Here is a 17316-nt window from a genome sequence, read left to right on the forward strand (position 1 = left end):
ACTCTGTCACTAGGAGGAAAAACCCCTTAGTTTAGCAAATAAAGTGATTATTATCATTTCCATAAGCACAAACATGTAATTAGTAACAATATCAGGTATTAAATATAGTAATAATCATATCAAAAATTGTAGCAATACAGTTCTTTAACAGAAAGGACTATTAGAACATTTTAAAGGTGTGATACTTTCAAAAATGTCACAAATCACAGAAAGTTGAACAAAGCAGAGATAAGTCAGGTGGCACAGGCCACTACAAGTAATTACAAGTCTACAATAGAACACTTCATGATCTGGACCGCACAATTCAGCAGTATCAAATCCACCTACACACCTTTGGGGTGAACTTCAAAGCAGCATCAGTAAAAAAAGAACTTCCACTTATAAACCTTGGGGAGCTGTGCAAAGCACTAATGTCTGCTTGGTTAGCTTTGATACCAAGAGCACGACGGCTCTGTGGTTCAGTAAGTGCCACAAGGGTGACAACTCTTTCAAATGTGGGCCTTTACTGTATGGAACAACGACTTTCAACTTTATAGCCACGGAGTGCATATATAGATATACTATATAAAATGAGTAGTTCAGATCCACTGTATATCAAAAAACCTGCGGATCACACATATTTGGAAGTTTAAAGTGTTTGGATTGCAGTCATAATAAAGTGTTCTGAATATACAGCTTTAACGTCAGGTGGCTTTAGGTCAACTAGGCAGGAATGTGTGCATGTGTGTGTGGGAGGGGGGTTAGCGGGCTGTGATAAGGCAGGTTACAAACAGCAAGTTAATTGCAGTAACATTACACAAGTGTATTCTTATTTGTAGTACACCCCACTGAGAGCTGAGAATAAAATACTACATTGCAACTTGAAAAACAAGATAATATACTGACAGTGTAAAGACAAGCATCACAAAGATGAAGTCCTTTAACAGATGTAGGCAGTCATGCATGAGCACTTGAAAACAGAAACCTCTGACTGCTACAGAGAAAAACTCCACACACCAAGGGAGATCATCAAGCATGTCCCTTTTTAAACCATCCATGATGAATACACATTCCAACTTCAGAAGCCCCATCAAAGTACTGTGGGAACCATGTGACAGAAACACAGCTTCATTTGCACACCACAACAGAGAAATCAATGAGAGTTGAAAAGTTTATCTGCTGTCCTGGATGTAACTAACCTTGGCTTTGCTGAATCCGAGTACAGCTCAAGGATATGCTTTATATGACTTGCTTTGTTTTGGTGGACCACGAGTCAGAATATTGACTGACTGATTGATAAGGCCAGTGTCTTTTTATGATCACATTTTTACTGAGAAGATAAAAGACAATAATGAATTTATATTGTAAGCAATGAACAGGCTGTTCCACTGTGTGCCACTCTTTCACCATCATCATGAAACATTGAAAGTATTTTATTTTAAAAACAAATACACAGACACATTTTGTAAAATTTATGACACATATTGAGTGTCATGCTTCTTTGAGTAGCCATACCGCAGTGTCTACTGCTTTGATTGTGCATTCACACAGTAGTGCAAAAAGAACTCCAAGACTCATTGCTTCACCACTTCCCAGCAACTGAGGAGCACCGCATATGACATGTTTCCAGAGTTTTAGCCGAAAGGGAATTTCTTACTGGCTTCTAATTACTGTTCTACTTTGCAGTTTTAATTTCAATTTGTCACTTGCATCAATTTTAATGCCTCTACACTAGCAACAGCCGTAGCTTCAGGCACTGAGTTTTCAGATTCAAGTTGTGCCTCTCTTTCGCCCCTATCGCTCTCTAGCTCCATTAATTTTATCCACACCCTTTATTGGGAAGGCCATGGATAAAATTCTTAAAATTTGGAAGAAACATTCAAGTGGATTAAAAGATGGCCACTGTGGCCTTGCAAAAAATGTTTTGGACCACAACTCAAGAATTTATATGCCAATTGTGATCAAATATGACACGGAGTCTATCAGGTAAAACTCATGCCATGCCCAAAAGGTCAGAGGTCTAACGTTCTTTGACAGAATCTTGTGCATAATTATTTTATAATCACCAATAAATAACATGTAAGGATTTTGATGATATTTCACATTTGGTCAGATGATGAACTGTAATCTTTGTTAAGCTGCAACCTGTGTGTTTTCTGGTTGGTGCAGTAATTCAAATAGTCTTCGACTAACACCATTAATGTGTGTATTTGCATGAGTGCACAAAAAATTGAGAAAAATTCAGAGCTGGCATTTGACTACATAATGGTTTTTGGGGGGATTTTTTGTTTTGTTTTTTTTAAATCATCTTCAGTGTTTTTCCCAGGAGTCTCAAAATTTAAAACCCTCCCTTAGAGTAAAACTGCATTCTGTATTGTTTCTTTATAGTCTGGATTAAGCTTTAAAAAGAGATTAAACCACAGGTAAAAGTGGAGGGGTTATCTGCACTTGCATAGCCTGGAGGAAGAATCAGTGTGACATCAAATACCATGCACTGTGACGTCAGCACCAACCCTCGGTGACCAACCTTCTGAGTGCTGCTTTGATTGTGTTTCGTGTGTGTGTGTGGGGGGGGGGGGGGGGACGACACTTCCATTGTTCTTCATTTCCACACCATCTCACCTCTGGTCAGTGTCTCCCTTTTCTAACACCTTTTAAATCCATCCATGTAGCAACTCATTGTAACTTTAGCTGACTGCCTGTAGAGCCCTTACAGAGTTCTTTCACAGTTTTAAAAAAAGCTTTTCTATTGAGTGCTGCTGATGTCCGCATTTGTCTGCTGCTTGTAAAGTGATGTGAAAACTAACAGTATTTTTTTAACATAACCATGACAGAAAAAACACCCCAAGTATTTGTTACTTATGAGCTTTTTTGTATGCATTCAATGTGCTACAGGCTGTGAGAAAGCTGGAGAGGTTAATAGTCAATTAACTTGAGTACACTGGAAGGAGTGTTAAATATGCAACATAACAGACATTGAAACTGAGCTTGCATACAGTAAAACACCGATTACAAAAGAACTGCTAAGCTGCTTCACTATTATCATTTCAACCCTGAATGAGACCGATGTGGTCAAATGAGACATGTTCAAAAAAGGAAAGTATCCCCCCTCCGAGCCCCCCCAAAAATATAAATAAATAATAATAATAATAATAATAACAACATTCCTTTTAATAATTCAGTAACCATGTCATACAAAAATAAAATCCTTACAGAAGGCTAATAAATTACTTAGATGTGGTATATTTACCTCTGTGAGGCCATTAGTGATTTAGGCCAAAAAATAATTTTATTGTTTAATGTTATCTAACCAGTAATAATTAGAGTGAAATTCCAAAAACTCATTTCACGGTTAAGTGGTCAACCTTTTCTAATTTAGTTAGATCTGGTATTTTTTTTTCCATTAGTGCGTGCTTTAATATTAAAATACTTTTTTTTTTTAAAAAGAAGAAGAAACAATTAAAAATAGAATATTTAGAGAAGACAAAAAGAATACCTGTGATGGCTGACTTGCAACTCTCCAAGAAGCTGATTCTTGAACCACTGGTCAAAGTCCACATTGTCAAACAGTTCATAAGCTGCTAATCCCACTGCATTGTATACTGCAAAGAAAAAAGTTACACTGGTTACAATATTCACAATACGACTGATATGTTTCCCCTACAAGAACCTTTTCATTTAACCATTGGTTAAATGCTTGTGCAACACATGCACAGCAGCACAGACAAACAGCTCTTGAGGCTCTTTGACGCAAGTGAAAACACAAAATTTGACAAATTAAACTGCAGGGGACCATCACAAAAATGTAACTTCATCCAACTTAACATGGACATTTTAAAGAAGCAAATAAAAGCAAAATGGCTAAAGCTAAAGCTACAGAGCTCAGAGCCAGTCAGGCTCTGCCAGCCTTGACCAAGCTTGAGATGTTATTAGCAAACTTGAAAACTGGTAAGGTAAAACATGTCAGGTAAATGTCGGTGTAGAGTCATTTGGGGTTACTGGAATGTACCTATGGTTTCCAACAAATTAATGCTTGTTGTGAAGCTTTCATTCTGCTAACAGTAGGCTGAATATGCTTCAAATATGCAGGCAAATATTAACATACAAAACAACAAAACAAAAAAAAGAGTACATGTTATAGAAACATAGACATCATAATAATGATACTATAGGTTATGCTTCAGGCAGAAATTGGTGTAATGGTGACTAAAGGGCAGGGATAGCTCAGTAGGTAAAGTGGTCACCCCATGATCGGAAGGTCGGCGGTTCGAATCCACTGAACAGCTACCCTGAGGTACCCCTGAGCAAGGTACCGTCCCTACACACTGCTCCCCGGCCGCCTGCTTAGTGGCTGCCCACTGCTTCACTGAGTGAATGGGTCAAATGCAGGGAAAAACAAGTAATTTCCCCACGGGGGTCAATAAAGTATCCATTATTATTATTATTATTATTAAAATGAAGAGGAGTGCAATAAAAGAATAAAATAAAAGATGATTAGAAAAAGAGTGACAGAATGAGAACAATATAATATAAAAAGGGATAAAAGAACACACACAATACAAGAAATAGTGGCTGTTACTATTTATAATTTATCTTCAGAAGTAATGAATTTTGAAATGGCAAAAAGCAGAGAACAGGACTGATAAAAAAAACAAAACAAAGAGAGACGGATCCGATTTACAGAAAAAGAAACAGACCTTTTCCATTATTTTAATTCTCTTGTATTATGTAAGGCTGAATATGGGGCAACTTGTGAAACAAAGAGCAAAGCCATAAACCAGCAGCAAAAACAAGGGAAATATAATCATTTAGGTGTCTATGATCAGATTCAGAGGAGTTTAACACTTTAGATACATATTCTGTCATTTATTTTGAGAAAAACCGGGACTAATGATATGATGTACAGATGGATAGTGGAGTGGTGCAAAAGTAGCAATCTTATATTATACTACTGACAAGGGAGGGAAGTCTCAATAGGCAGCTAAGAGCTCTTTGGAATTGGTCTTTTTCGTTGGGGAAGATTTTTGTGTTAGAACAGTCAAACTCTGATACTCCCAGCATGACAGAGCAATAATTACAATGGAGTAGGGCTGGGCCATATTATACCGTTCACGGTAATACCGGTATGATGTTAGGCAACGATAGGAAAATGAAATATCGCAATAGAATATGAGTAAAACGCGCATGCGCAGTGCCTTTGTTTTCATACGCACATGGCCGATTGTTGAGTGAAACAGATGAACCAGAATTGGTTTGTAAAAATGGTGCAACTTCAGTGATGTGGAACTGGTTTGGTGTTTGTCCGTCAGATACACGACAAAGCACATTTTTTTGCAGAACATGCAAGCGGCCGTCGTTATTGTCGTATTTGTCGGACTAAGATGCTCTTAAATCTGGGAGTAATCTGGGTCCTATACTCCATAAACTTCAGGTCAAACGAGCACTGCAGCATCACTGAGAGTTAAAAACTGTCTCAATTCTTTCATCTTTAATAAAACGATCAGCATTGCTGCTTAACCAGGTGAAACTATGAAGTTTAACTTCCAGGCATCCATGAAAACAAAATTTATTACATTTAACGGAGTTAGAAGTTAGCAGGAAGCTAGCGGAAGTTAGCTCGCTAGTTACCTAAGCATGATATTGTATGTTCTGACAGAGATTTCTGGAAAAATTCAAACGTACAGCTCTGCTATCACGTCCAACATAAATGAAGATAGGAAACTAAACAGCAGTGACGTTTGTAGGGTTACTGAAGTTGGGCTAGCTGGTATATAATGATGTGCTACGTGATCGCTAGCGACACAGCTATGTTAGCATAACATAAACAGTGAAGCTGGAGGACGAACACTAACACTTTTCCACTTATAAAAGTTAACGTTAAAGTTCCTGATAGTTAGAGACAAATGCAATCGCATGGCAGGATGCTGTAAACGGACCAAACTTCAGTCAGGAGAACAACTGAGATAATCCATCCACAATACAAGGTTAGTCATTAATATACTGCAACAACATGGGAATAGAGCAGAATTCATTCATTAATAAATCAATGGTACAGAAGTGGAGGAAGCAAGAAGAAGAATGAGTTTAATAAAGTTTGATTTATCTGACTGCTTTGTTTCGCTTAATGTGCCTTATAATCCCGTGCACCTTATGGTCCGAAAAATACGTACTGCACACTGCAGTTTAATGTTGCAAAGCACCTCTTTTTAACTTCAGTGGATATTATACATGGTTATGCTCAGGATATGTCAGCCCATTTCTACTGGAAATGCCTTTTGGTTAAACTTTCAGCAAGGAATTTGCATTTGCACTGTTACATTTTTATAAAGCTTTAATGTACATAAAAACCAGCTTCTTGTTTAAGTGAAAATAAATGGAAGGTTGTCTTTTTGCGCTAGTAATGTTGTGGAGTTGTATTTTGTCTTGCATCAATTATATCGTCGGTTATATCGTTATCGCAAATTTTCAAATATATATCGTGATAAATATTTTTGGCCATATCGCCCTGCTCTAAAATGGAGTAAAAAGTACGTGAGCTTTTGACTGACCTGCATCCTTCATTAGCAACTGAACAGAGTCTTCCACATTGGTTGGGCCTGAAAAGACACAAATATACACTGGATTTAATTTCAGTAACAAGGCAGAATCAATAAAATAAGCAATATAGCAGCATATCTATTGTCCCAGTATTGCTCTTTGACAGCGGAATGTATGTAAGGTATGTAACTGACAACTGGAAATTAAACAGGCACGTCACATCGGTCTTGCTTAAGCCATTTTGATGGGCTGTTCTCGCTCTCTAGTTGTATACTCAGGTTTCAAAATCAATAGATGTCTTCTTTCAACCATAGAATTAACCAAACTGGTGTTTTCCTTGCTCCAGCAAAACCAATTTCCACTCTGACACTTAAAATGAAAAGTAGCTTGAGAGACAGGGCAGAAGTGGACCTTGTAATCCACCCAAGCGAGCAATAGCACGACCAATTCAGCAACAGCACAAGAGCTACACACCAGTACCCCCATGAGATGAGGAGCAGTGTGCCAAATTTGTGTGTGTACATGACCGAGAGTTTAGAAAGGTGGACGTAATGACAGCCAATAGCAGAGTTCATACTGACTGTTAAGCTTAAATATTGAACTAAATCTGTGCTTCATCAACAGATGTGAATAGACTTGTTTGTACTATGCAAACTGCCTCAGACCATGTGTATAAGCAAATACCCACAATAAACTCCAAGCTGTCACTAAACACTGCCGATACTTGGGTGGGGATACAAGAAACCATGTCAAGTAATATAAATATTCATATGAAAGCGCACAGAGAAAGCTCTACAACAGACATTTTATTTTTTCAATGCAATGCCCAATCACGTCACAAAGATACCATAACAGGCCCACATCATGTTGTAATATAAAGATTATAAAAAATTTAGTATAGCCCTTGCCCTTCGAGGGGAATTATGCTTTTTTGTCTTCATCTTATTCTTATGTTAAATGTATGAAAATTATTAAAAACACTTCATGATGTCATTTATCACTTGTCACTCTAGTTTCAGTTACAGTAGTGAGTTTCTTATCTTGGCTGATACATAAGCCATACCTTCACCTGCTCCCTTCATACTCTTTTGGTCTACCTGGTAGCCCCCCCCCCCTGCACAAACTTTGATGTCAAACCTTTTTTTTTGTGCCTTCAATATCAGCCACAGTGCATGTCTCAGGGGATACAGAACTCATCTCCTCTGTTACTGGAGCCTGAGCCTTGCTTTTTTCTTTCCCATTTTTACCATTGTCATTTCAGAGGAAACACAGTGGAAAGTTGAACCTTCTCTGGCACTATTTTTTAATCTTTTTTTTGTCAGAAATTCTCCTGCACAGAACGTTCCAAAGTTAATGTTTCTTTATTTAGAGAAATGGAGGTGTTGCAGATTGTGAGCCAATCGCTAATATAAGCAGTGCAGTAAGAACAAACTCCAGAATATTCCATGAATCTGATGGTAGTTTTGTGTGTTTACTTTTTCTTCCACAAATTTATATGCAAATATTAGTGACTCAGGGCCAATTTCTCTACTTACAGCTGCATGAGTAAGGGTATATACTGTAGCTGAACAGACGTATTCAACACAGTCTTTACACAAGTATAACTTCTTATGCAAACTTCTTAAATTAAAAAAAAAAATCACTTATTTTATAAAAAGTTGAAATTAAGATTACTTGGCACAAAAATTATTGTTAAAAAAAGATTTTTTCTTAAAGTTTGTGTTTTGTTTCTGTGATACTTGCACTTTTTTCCCCTAAAAAAGGACCTCCTGGGATATGAATTGTCACATATTGGTGGGAGAAGTTGCACGTTGTTTGTTTCATTTTTGACTTTTCTATTGTTTGTTTTAGTTTTTTAAGGTTAATAACCAAAAAAACCCAAAACCCACTGTTCACCACAATCAGGCTACAAAATGATTTGTACAAACAGCCTCTAAAATGATGATAAACTGAATCTATTTATGCATTATAAAGATGTATGAGTGTGTTATTTTTAGCTAAATGTGCCCAATTGACTGGCTCCTGCCTATACAGTTTTCATTGCCAAGGTGTTAAAAATTCACTGGAATGAAATTAGACTATGTGATTTGTAGGTATAATGCTTAAACTGACCCTGGAGATTCTGAACCATATCCAGCAGCACTGGTGTCAGGGTCTGGCTGTAGTTGTGGAAGATATCCAGGAACAGTACTTCTGTGCAGGGCTAAATACAGAAATAAGTTAGAACAAATAAAAATAGAGACAGGTAGTTGACAGAATATTAACACATGCAGCATCACATTTAGCGCAAGTCATTACAGTTACTTTTTATAGGATCACAATTCTTTAGTCTCAACAGCACGTTGGGTTCTGCTGGGCATTTAGAGGTGGGATAAGGTGAGGAGTGCAGCTATCGCATTAATATTTGATAAGGACAAAAACAAAAGTCATACAAAAAGGTGCGACAAACATAAATAAACAATACATTGTGTTCCCAGTTCAATAGAAATACAATCAATATAACACTGTTAGGGGATTTTTGTGGGTGTTTATGCTCAATAAAGAAACGGCCTAGACGACTTCATTAGTTTACTGGGTTAGAAAAAGCATATTAAAAAGGTGTAAGAAAGAGGTCATGGTCTGTGCCGTTTGTGAAAACATCCCATTTGCCACAATATAAGTGAGAGCTTATATACTGGTAGCATAACCGGTCCTCTTACACGGTACTTCAATCAGCTTCATGAGAATAGGACAAACAGAACAGATTCTAACTGATACAGAAACGATCCGTCCTGAGGTTCACAATATGCTAAAAAGCTGTTCAAATACGTTTTGAGAAAAGAACAAGTCTGCCACTAAGCTTAGTGGTTGCTTATTTTAGCCTATATTTACATGCACAATTTTTAAAAGTAAGTGTTCTACTTGGAAAGCAGCAAACTCTTTTGTTCATTAAAAAAACAAAAGTTTTAAATTACATATGAATCCATTGTAAATCAGCAGTTGCAGCATACATTTGTGGATCCTGAGGCTATGAGCGTATCTGTGGCAATTTTAAAACTTCTCTCAAAAACAGAAAAGCTTCATAATTAATTGCCATGCACATGTATGAATTGATGTGTGAATTCAGAAGTTACTAGATTCCAACATATATAAATGAAATCATCCTCTAAGGCATTCAGTTTTATAGCGCTGCATTTTAAACAAAAAAATAAATAAAAAAAAAAAAAAATCAGAATCACCGATGCATTAAAAGGTATGGAAATTCAAAAAATTGTTGTTTTCTAGAAGAATTCAAAACTGAAGTAATTAGATGTTTAATAAGTTCTTAGACCATAATGCCACTTTTCTTCTGTTGCTGCATGCCTTAAATGCATAAAAACTTGTACAAGGCTTGGAGTTCACTGAAAGAATGTGTTACTGTACTTCAAAGAAACAGCAGGGCAGACATTTGTCATCTGAAGTGATGAAAGTAAGTGGAATGGGGCACAACACAGGAGAGGGACAGAGAAGAAATAGGACCATGGATAAAAGATTATGTCATGCATCAGCAACAGCTGAAGATAAGCCTCTAAAACTAACTAGACTCATGACAACCTTTAAAACTCCAGGCGCCACTAAATGTTTTATGATGCTGCCATGTATACAGTCAACCACCACAGAACTGCACAGCATTTCTGAAAATACAGCACACATAGAAATATGTAACAATACCGCTGCAATTAACTGAAATGAAACTGGCTGTTATGATCATTTAAATCTACATTTTTATGGTCGTAAAGACAGACATTAGAATTGATTTCTATCTGTTCTCGACATTCAGTTTTACCCAAAAACACAGGGGATCGATTTATTTTTGCTTTATTAATTCCTCTAATGCTTATTTTTTTGTATGATGAGGCAAATATTTAATTTCCTTCTTTTGAGCATAAGATCGAACAGACTGTTCTTCCATACCAACTCAGTGTGCTATATATGTAACAGTTCAAAGTACTGGTACTCATATAGCACTTTCCTATTCTAACTGAGCACTCAAAGCAAAGCAAAACATTCACCTATCCATAAACGCTCATGAACGTACTGGTAGAGGGGACTGAATCACTGATCTTCTGATTAATGGATGACCTGGTCTACCCTCCTGAGCCATAGCTACCCTATTAATTTACCATTTCTCTGCACATATATATAGATACATATAAAAATATACTTACCCGCAGACTGTATTTCCAAGAGTCACCACCTGTCTCTTCCACAGCTGAAAGAGTTACAAAAAATAATTATCTATTAGAAAATGTTGATTAGGAGGTGATGGCTGACACTGCACAACAGAAACATCATATATATTATGACAAAGCCCTGAAATTGCAAGTGTGTTTTCTCACACACACTCCAATATGTGGCTCTGACTAACTATAAAATTGGATTCAAATGTCAACAGACTGAACTCCCACACTGGGCCCTTGTGGTTTTAGCTTTATGAAGTGTTATGTCTGAGTGGTCAGTGTCATTACATGAAGCCTGTGAGGACACTATGATGTTTTGAAAATATATCAAGATCTCAAATACTGCCTATAACTACAAACGCGCACCAAGAGCTATACCCTATAAATTATGTCAATTGACAGTTTTAAGGAGAATCAAAAATACGTATTATAAATCACAAAGTATTGATTGAAATTGCTTTAAATCTGCAAACTGTCCAATTTATGGATCAAGGGTATTAATATAATATGGTCATATGATGGTAGCAATCATTTACCTAATGCTGTAGATTCTCCCTAATACATCAAAATTTAAAACACACAAAAAAAACAGACATTGCAAAATCCATACAAGTTCAAATTTGCGAGTATATTTGTAGATGTGATATTACCAAAGCTCTCAGGGTCCTCTTCCCACATTGCTAGCTCTTCCTCTGTGAGAAGGAAGTAGTGTGAGACAAGCCGACGTCCAATCTCTGTCAGTGTGGGGTGGGTGAAGAATGCCGTCTTGATTTTGTGAGCTTCCAGGCTCTCTGGTTTACTGTCTGAAGGATGGAGAAATACAACAATAAATAAAGGAAAGAGACAACATTTCAGTCGTAAGTCATCACAAACACAGACACTTTTCTTCAAAATATTGTTACTTAATACAATACAAACATTGTATTATATCAGTACTGTCGCTACAGACATTTAGTACGTAAGATTCCTAAATAAATTTTTAATTTTAGGCAACGAGCAGCTGACGTAATCCTCAAGTGTGACTCATATTTTTGCTGTCTGCTCATTAATTTCAAAATCATAATTAATTTTAATAGTGTTTCTGGTAAAAAGAAAAAGAGAAAAAATCTGCTCTGTTGCTCATTTTTTATTTTGTATTAATTTGTGCATATTTAAGGTTACAGTAAAAGAAGAAAATTAAACAGCCCTTTAACTTCCTCATTTATCTTCTCTGTTATAGGAAAGCAAACCTGAAGTCATGACCAACTCTGACACAACAACACAGTCAGATATTCGAATGAAACCCAGAACCTTGGATTGTTAGAATGGGAAAGTTCTCGAGTAAGGAACCCCAGAGATTATGCTAGCTGACACAAGAAAGGCCAACTGCTGTGCCATTTGCTAATGAAGCACTAGAAACCTCAGACAGCTTGGGAAAAGAAAAAAGAAAAGAAAAAATACATGGAGCTGCGATAAAGTACAGTGACACCGATGGCGTTATAGCCCTGTGCTATTGAAACTCGCTGTCAGTGACGCGTATTCAAGGGCTTGTGGCATTTCTGCTGACTTTTAAATCACAAACCTAAAATGAAATGTTTATTACCTACCGAGAGCATCATTTTAATTTTTAGTATTATCACGTATATTTTTCAGTTATTCTCCAACCCTTCAGACTCCTCTTTCCCCGAGACACTCACAACTTACCATCAATGTTCTTGGCGGGTTTGTAGGCATCATTCTTTACAATCATCTTGATGAGGTTCATGCACTGAACAATGAAACGTTCAAAGGTCACTCCCTCTCCTGCAGGCGTGAACACGTAGGTAACAGCAAACTCCAGGGAACGCTGGATTAGCGGTATAAATGCGCATGGATGATATTCCAGGAAATCTAACAACTACGTGAGAGGAAGGGGTAGACAGAACACAAGGACAGATACATTAAAAACAGTGGTAAATTTAAATATTTTAAAGAAGAAGCTATAACAGGCCAGCCTCAGAGGCAGAATGCACAACCTATTCATGAACAAGTAATCCAGTCATTTATATCATCATAAATTAATAGACGGGTCAACTCACAACTTTAGTGTACAAAATGATGGTCTTTTCCAGCTTTTCTCTGCATGTGCTGTCTGAACCAACCTGGCGACCTGATATAAAACAATCACATAGCTTTGTTACTTAAAGCAGTATCACACTAAATATATGCATGCAGCATTCTAGGAACTCATTTCATTTAGATCCAAGATACTGGACTAAAAGGTAGGAAGCAGGAGCTGCATCTCCAACTCTTATTAAACTCTTATTTAAAAACAAACAAAAAAGAAAAAAGAAAAGAAAAGAAAGCAAGCAATAATAAAAAATTTTAAGAGCTTTATAACCCTGGATATTCAATGCACAAATGACAAAAAGGAGGAGGAAAAAAACTGAAAACCGAATCACTCTGAATTAGTCGTTAGCTCTATTTTGGAAGAATTTATTTAGGACGTCTTTGAGATCAGTATTAGTATTTTATTCTAGTATTTTCCACTTCAAGGCCAACCTCTTCAGTGATTAAGAGTTTATTACTTGCATCTGAAATAAAAATGTTTAAGATCTCAGAGCTTAGGCAGAAAAGCCTTAAAGATAAAGACTGTCTGCTAGATGACAGTGATGGCGACCTAACATTAACAGACATATCATCTCTAAAGATCCTGTGTTGGCAGTATAGTGGCATTATTTTTTATAGAGGATTTACTCTATTGTGAAGGCAAAAAAAATCTGAATTTTTAAGCAAGATCTTCAGTTTGAGGATTTAGAAATAATCAATATAAAGATCAGAAGAAGTCTCAAAGTCTGACAAGAAAAGCAAATAAGTAAGTGTCCAAAGTCTTTATAATTTCTAATGGCCATCAATTGGTGCACTTGATTTTAGTAAACATTTACCTAATGCATATTAAAGTAACAACCACATTGGAAAAGTCATTTTCAATGATGCTTGATAGTCACTTTGTAAATTAATGTTTTAGATTAAAACAAAATAAAGCAGATATGATTTATGGCTTGGCTACCTAGTGACTGAAAGTTCCTACTGCATGTGTATGGTCTCCTCAGGTTCTCAGTCAGATTCACATTTTTGCTTCTTAAGAACTTAGAAGGATTTTATATTAAAATCCAGGTCTGAATATCTTTAAAAGTATCTTTTAATTCCAGTGACATCTATGCATCAAATACAATTTCATCAGCATAAAAATGGTATTCTCGTATGTGCAGAATGAACAGCAGAGTGCCCAATATCTAGGGACACATTCATCAATCAACTTGGAATATGAGTTAAAATCACTACGAGATGTAATACACCAAAAAGAGATGCTTTTAACCGATGGTAGAAAACCTAACTGACATTTTACTTATCAAGAGATAGGGGAAAAACCCTTTCAAGGATCTCAGACTGATGGACAAAAATTAAAAAATAAAAATAAAAATAAAATGCAAAAACATGTTGCTCTTATTGTCCCAAGTGAGCTAATAATTCCATTTACATCAATAGCTGCAGTACAAGGAAGACAGGAAAGAAAAGAAAGGGGGGCAAGAAAGTTGACTCTCCAGCTGAGACTTCCTTTTCTTTAAAGTCAGATGCCCACTACACCTTGCTGACTGATAATCCCATGAGTCCTTTACAAGCGCTGATGCATATATTAAAGTACAGTAATATAGAAGCTAGAAAATAAATGACTCACTCCCGCTGATTTAAATTTTGGCTCCATAAAACCACTCCTGATTCTAGAGGCAATAAAGATGTCCTCTATAGTATACATTCTTGCCAAACTCATTGATGAAATCAGCTCTGCCAACAACAGTCTCACACATTCCTCCAACCACTTGTGAGCATGCAAGGTCATTGTTTCCTTCAGCTTCATACACACTTAAACTTCCATCAGCATGTACTAATTTGAAATGACAAAAGCTTCACTAAAAAAGCAAAATAGGTTAATTTTGCTTTGTTTACTTTTTTGGCCACATATTCTTGAGCCATACAAATTTTCAGAGCCCACTGCATTCTAACTGAATTCGTGCTCATGCTATTGTTTCTCTGATGATATGCAACAGCTGGTAATGTTAGATGTGCAAAGTCACCCACGTACTAAGGAACCAATATCTGAGCGATCAAAAATATCTTTAACTAAGCAAAGAAACATATTTGAAGAATTAAATATTTATTCATTGTTATTCAAAGATAAGCAGCTAAGAAAAAAATATAGATGTATATTACAAGAATATAGTGACTGACAAAAATAGACAGGCCATCTGTCTTGGAGTAAAAACCTCAAAGATAAAGAGTCTGACATCAGAATGGACCACAAACATCGTCCCCAAGATACCAGTGTATATAGCTGACCTTATCAGACTGTGCAGAGCTGATATTTCTCACCACAAGCACTGAGCTGTCTTTCCGTTTCCCCTATCTGTCAGGCCAAAATACCAACAGGACCATGATCCTGCCTCCACTGCCATCAGCAGGGTGAATATTAGAAGTGATAGTACTGGCTGATACTGCTAATGATATTTTTCAACATCTGCTGCTACGGCAGATGGTGGAGTTGTGCCTGAGATTTATCTCAAACTGATTGGATGCTATGACAAACTTTCATAGAAAAGAAAAAGAGACCATAAATAGCGAGATGAGAAGAAAAGTAAGCTTACGCAGCTGCCAATGACCCAAGTAGTTCCCAGTGGATAGAAATCCAGCACAAGGGCATGAGAAACCAGTTTAACTGATGGAACTGCACTGCTCAAAAAACTTAAGGAACACTTGATCATCACAAGAAAATCAATGGCTCCATAAACAGGACTTTATGGAGTCTGGTTCTGACAGAAGCCACGACTTCAATTAGGTAAAACAGGCGGCCAACATCCATGGTGCTGGGCTGTGAGCACAGGTCCTACTAAGGATGTTGGGACTTCATGAGTGTTGCATGAAGTCTTTTTCTGACAGTTTGGTCAGGAACCTGCACATTAGAAGTCAATTTGTCACCTTTTGTTGAAGAGCTGGGTTGATGCCGTTCTACAACCCTGTCCTACTCTCCTGAAACTGCTAGAAAACAAAGCGGGTTTTCTTCCAACACCATGTACTGACTCCATGTACATTCTGGAAGAGCTAGGCTACTTGTGCAACCTGAATGGGCTGCAGATACTGTCTTATGCTATCAGTAGACAATTTATTTACACAATAGCTAAGCATACGTCAACTCTAGTATTAAGGAGGGAATATTAGTATTCATGGTTTATTGTCCACAGAGCCAGAAACTTTTTATTATCAAACAGAAAATAATGGAAAAATACACATTCCTGACAAAGAAGCAACAGGCTTTTTGTGTGCTGATCACAGACTAATCGTGAACAACCGTGTAGTCACACCTCACAGGCCCATCGTGATCCAGATGAAAGAAAACCAAAAAAGGGGTCTTTGGAGATTAGATTAAAAGTAGATTCTAAATTCCTGGATGAATTTCTGTGACACTTTAGTACCTAGAACAACATGACCCAAAATTGCAAATACCTTCCATCAAAAGAAGTCCCCACTCAAAGGCTGTGATTAAGTAAAACACAGGATACATTCCACTCACCCTCAGGTTGTTTTGAGCAGCACTGTTGAAACTCGTTAAATACACTATTAAATAGCAATGTTGTCTTTTTGAGTTTAAAAGTTTGTGAAGTGAAAGAAATACCGTTTTAAATTCAACTGCTGCTCATAACCAGAATATAAAACTACAGGTCAGGAAAACGTTGAAAAACGACACAGTAAAGAACTATCATCACAACTAAAGCAACATAATATCAAGGAAAAGAGGCAAATAATAGGATAGGAGCGGCTGATAGGTGGGATTATGTCGTGCTTTTTTTATACCTTGAACTTATGTTCACATGTGCACGCACGTGATTATCAAAGACAATTCATTATGTCTTTTAATTTTTTCAAGACATAAAATATTCATAGATTAGGATGTCTTTAATTCAAACTATTTTTTTAATAAAAAAAAAACTTGTAATTAGACATGTTCCAATACTTCAGAATATAAATTAATGAAAAACAAGGCTCATTAGGATGACTCTCTCTGAACTTTTCATTTTCAATGCGACCACCTAACTTCAGAAATTATAAATTATCGGAGACTTTTCAGGAAATGCCTTCTGCGTGCACTACATGAAGCACCACTAACACGTTTACTGAAGTGTGAAGCCTACAATCATATGCTTGAGGAAAAAGAAAGCAACATATACTTACAGCATTCCAAGAACTGTTTTAGCCTTTCAAACACTGCATTCAGGAAGCCCTAAAAAGGAAGAGAGGGTGAAATAAAGTTTAATTTCTGACATTTTTGCATTTGAATTACTGATGATGGCTTCATTAGTATTGCTCCAGGGGATATATACTGACAAGGGAATAACTTTTGGTATCTGTGTAGGTGGGGATGCTTGCAGCTTTACTCAGGAATATACATATATATATATATATAATAAAAAAGTGCCAGCTACTCTGTATGAAAGAGAATCAATTTTCTGTAGCCTGGTATAGTCATGGCTTAGCATGGGAAATTAGATGATAGATGGAGACACAACTGTTTAGTTCTGCAATAATGTGC

At 36.7% G+C, this 17316-nt stretch overlaps 1 protein-coding gene across 1 annotated transcript in view; it reads right to left on the reverse strand.

The window, feature by feature from the left end:
* ipo11 (importin 11) overlaps positions 1-17316 on the reverse strand; it is a 73555-nt gene that overhangs the window by 26502 nt on the left and 29737 nt on the right. The window contains exons 8-15 of the mRNA XM_040050386.1: positions 16959-17007; positions 12773-12843; positions 12399-12591; positions 11366-11518; positions 10704-10747; positions 8629-8719; positions 6528-6575; positions 3476-3581 (exon numbers count right to left, since the gene is read on the reverse strand). Coding sequence (XP_039906320.1) covers positions 3476-3581; positions 6528-6575; positions 8629-8719; positions 10704-10747; positions 11366-11518; positions 12399-12591; positions 12773-12843; positions 16959-17007 — 755 coding nt within the window. The remainder of the gene's footprint in view (positions 1-3475; positions 3582-6527; positions 6576-8628; positions 8720-10703; positions 10748-11365; positions 11519-12398; positions 12592-12772; positions 12844-16958; positions 17008-17316) is intronic.

The sequence above is a fragment of the Simochromis diagramma genome, unplaced genomic scaffold (genome assembly GCF_900408965.1).
Source record: "Simochromis diagramma unplaced genomic scaffold, fSimDia1.1 OVJJ01000131.1, whole genome shotgun sequence".
In the NCBI taxonomy this organism is placed as follows: domain Eukaryota; kingdom Metazoa; phylum Chordata; class Actinopteri; order Cichliformes; family Cichlidae; genus Simochromis; species Simochromis diagramma.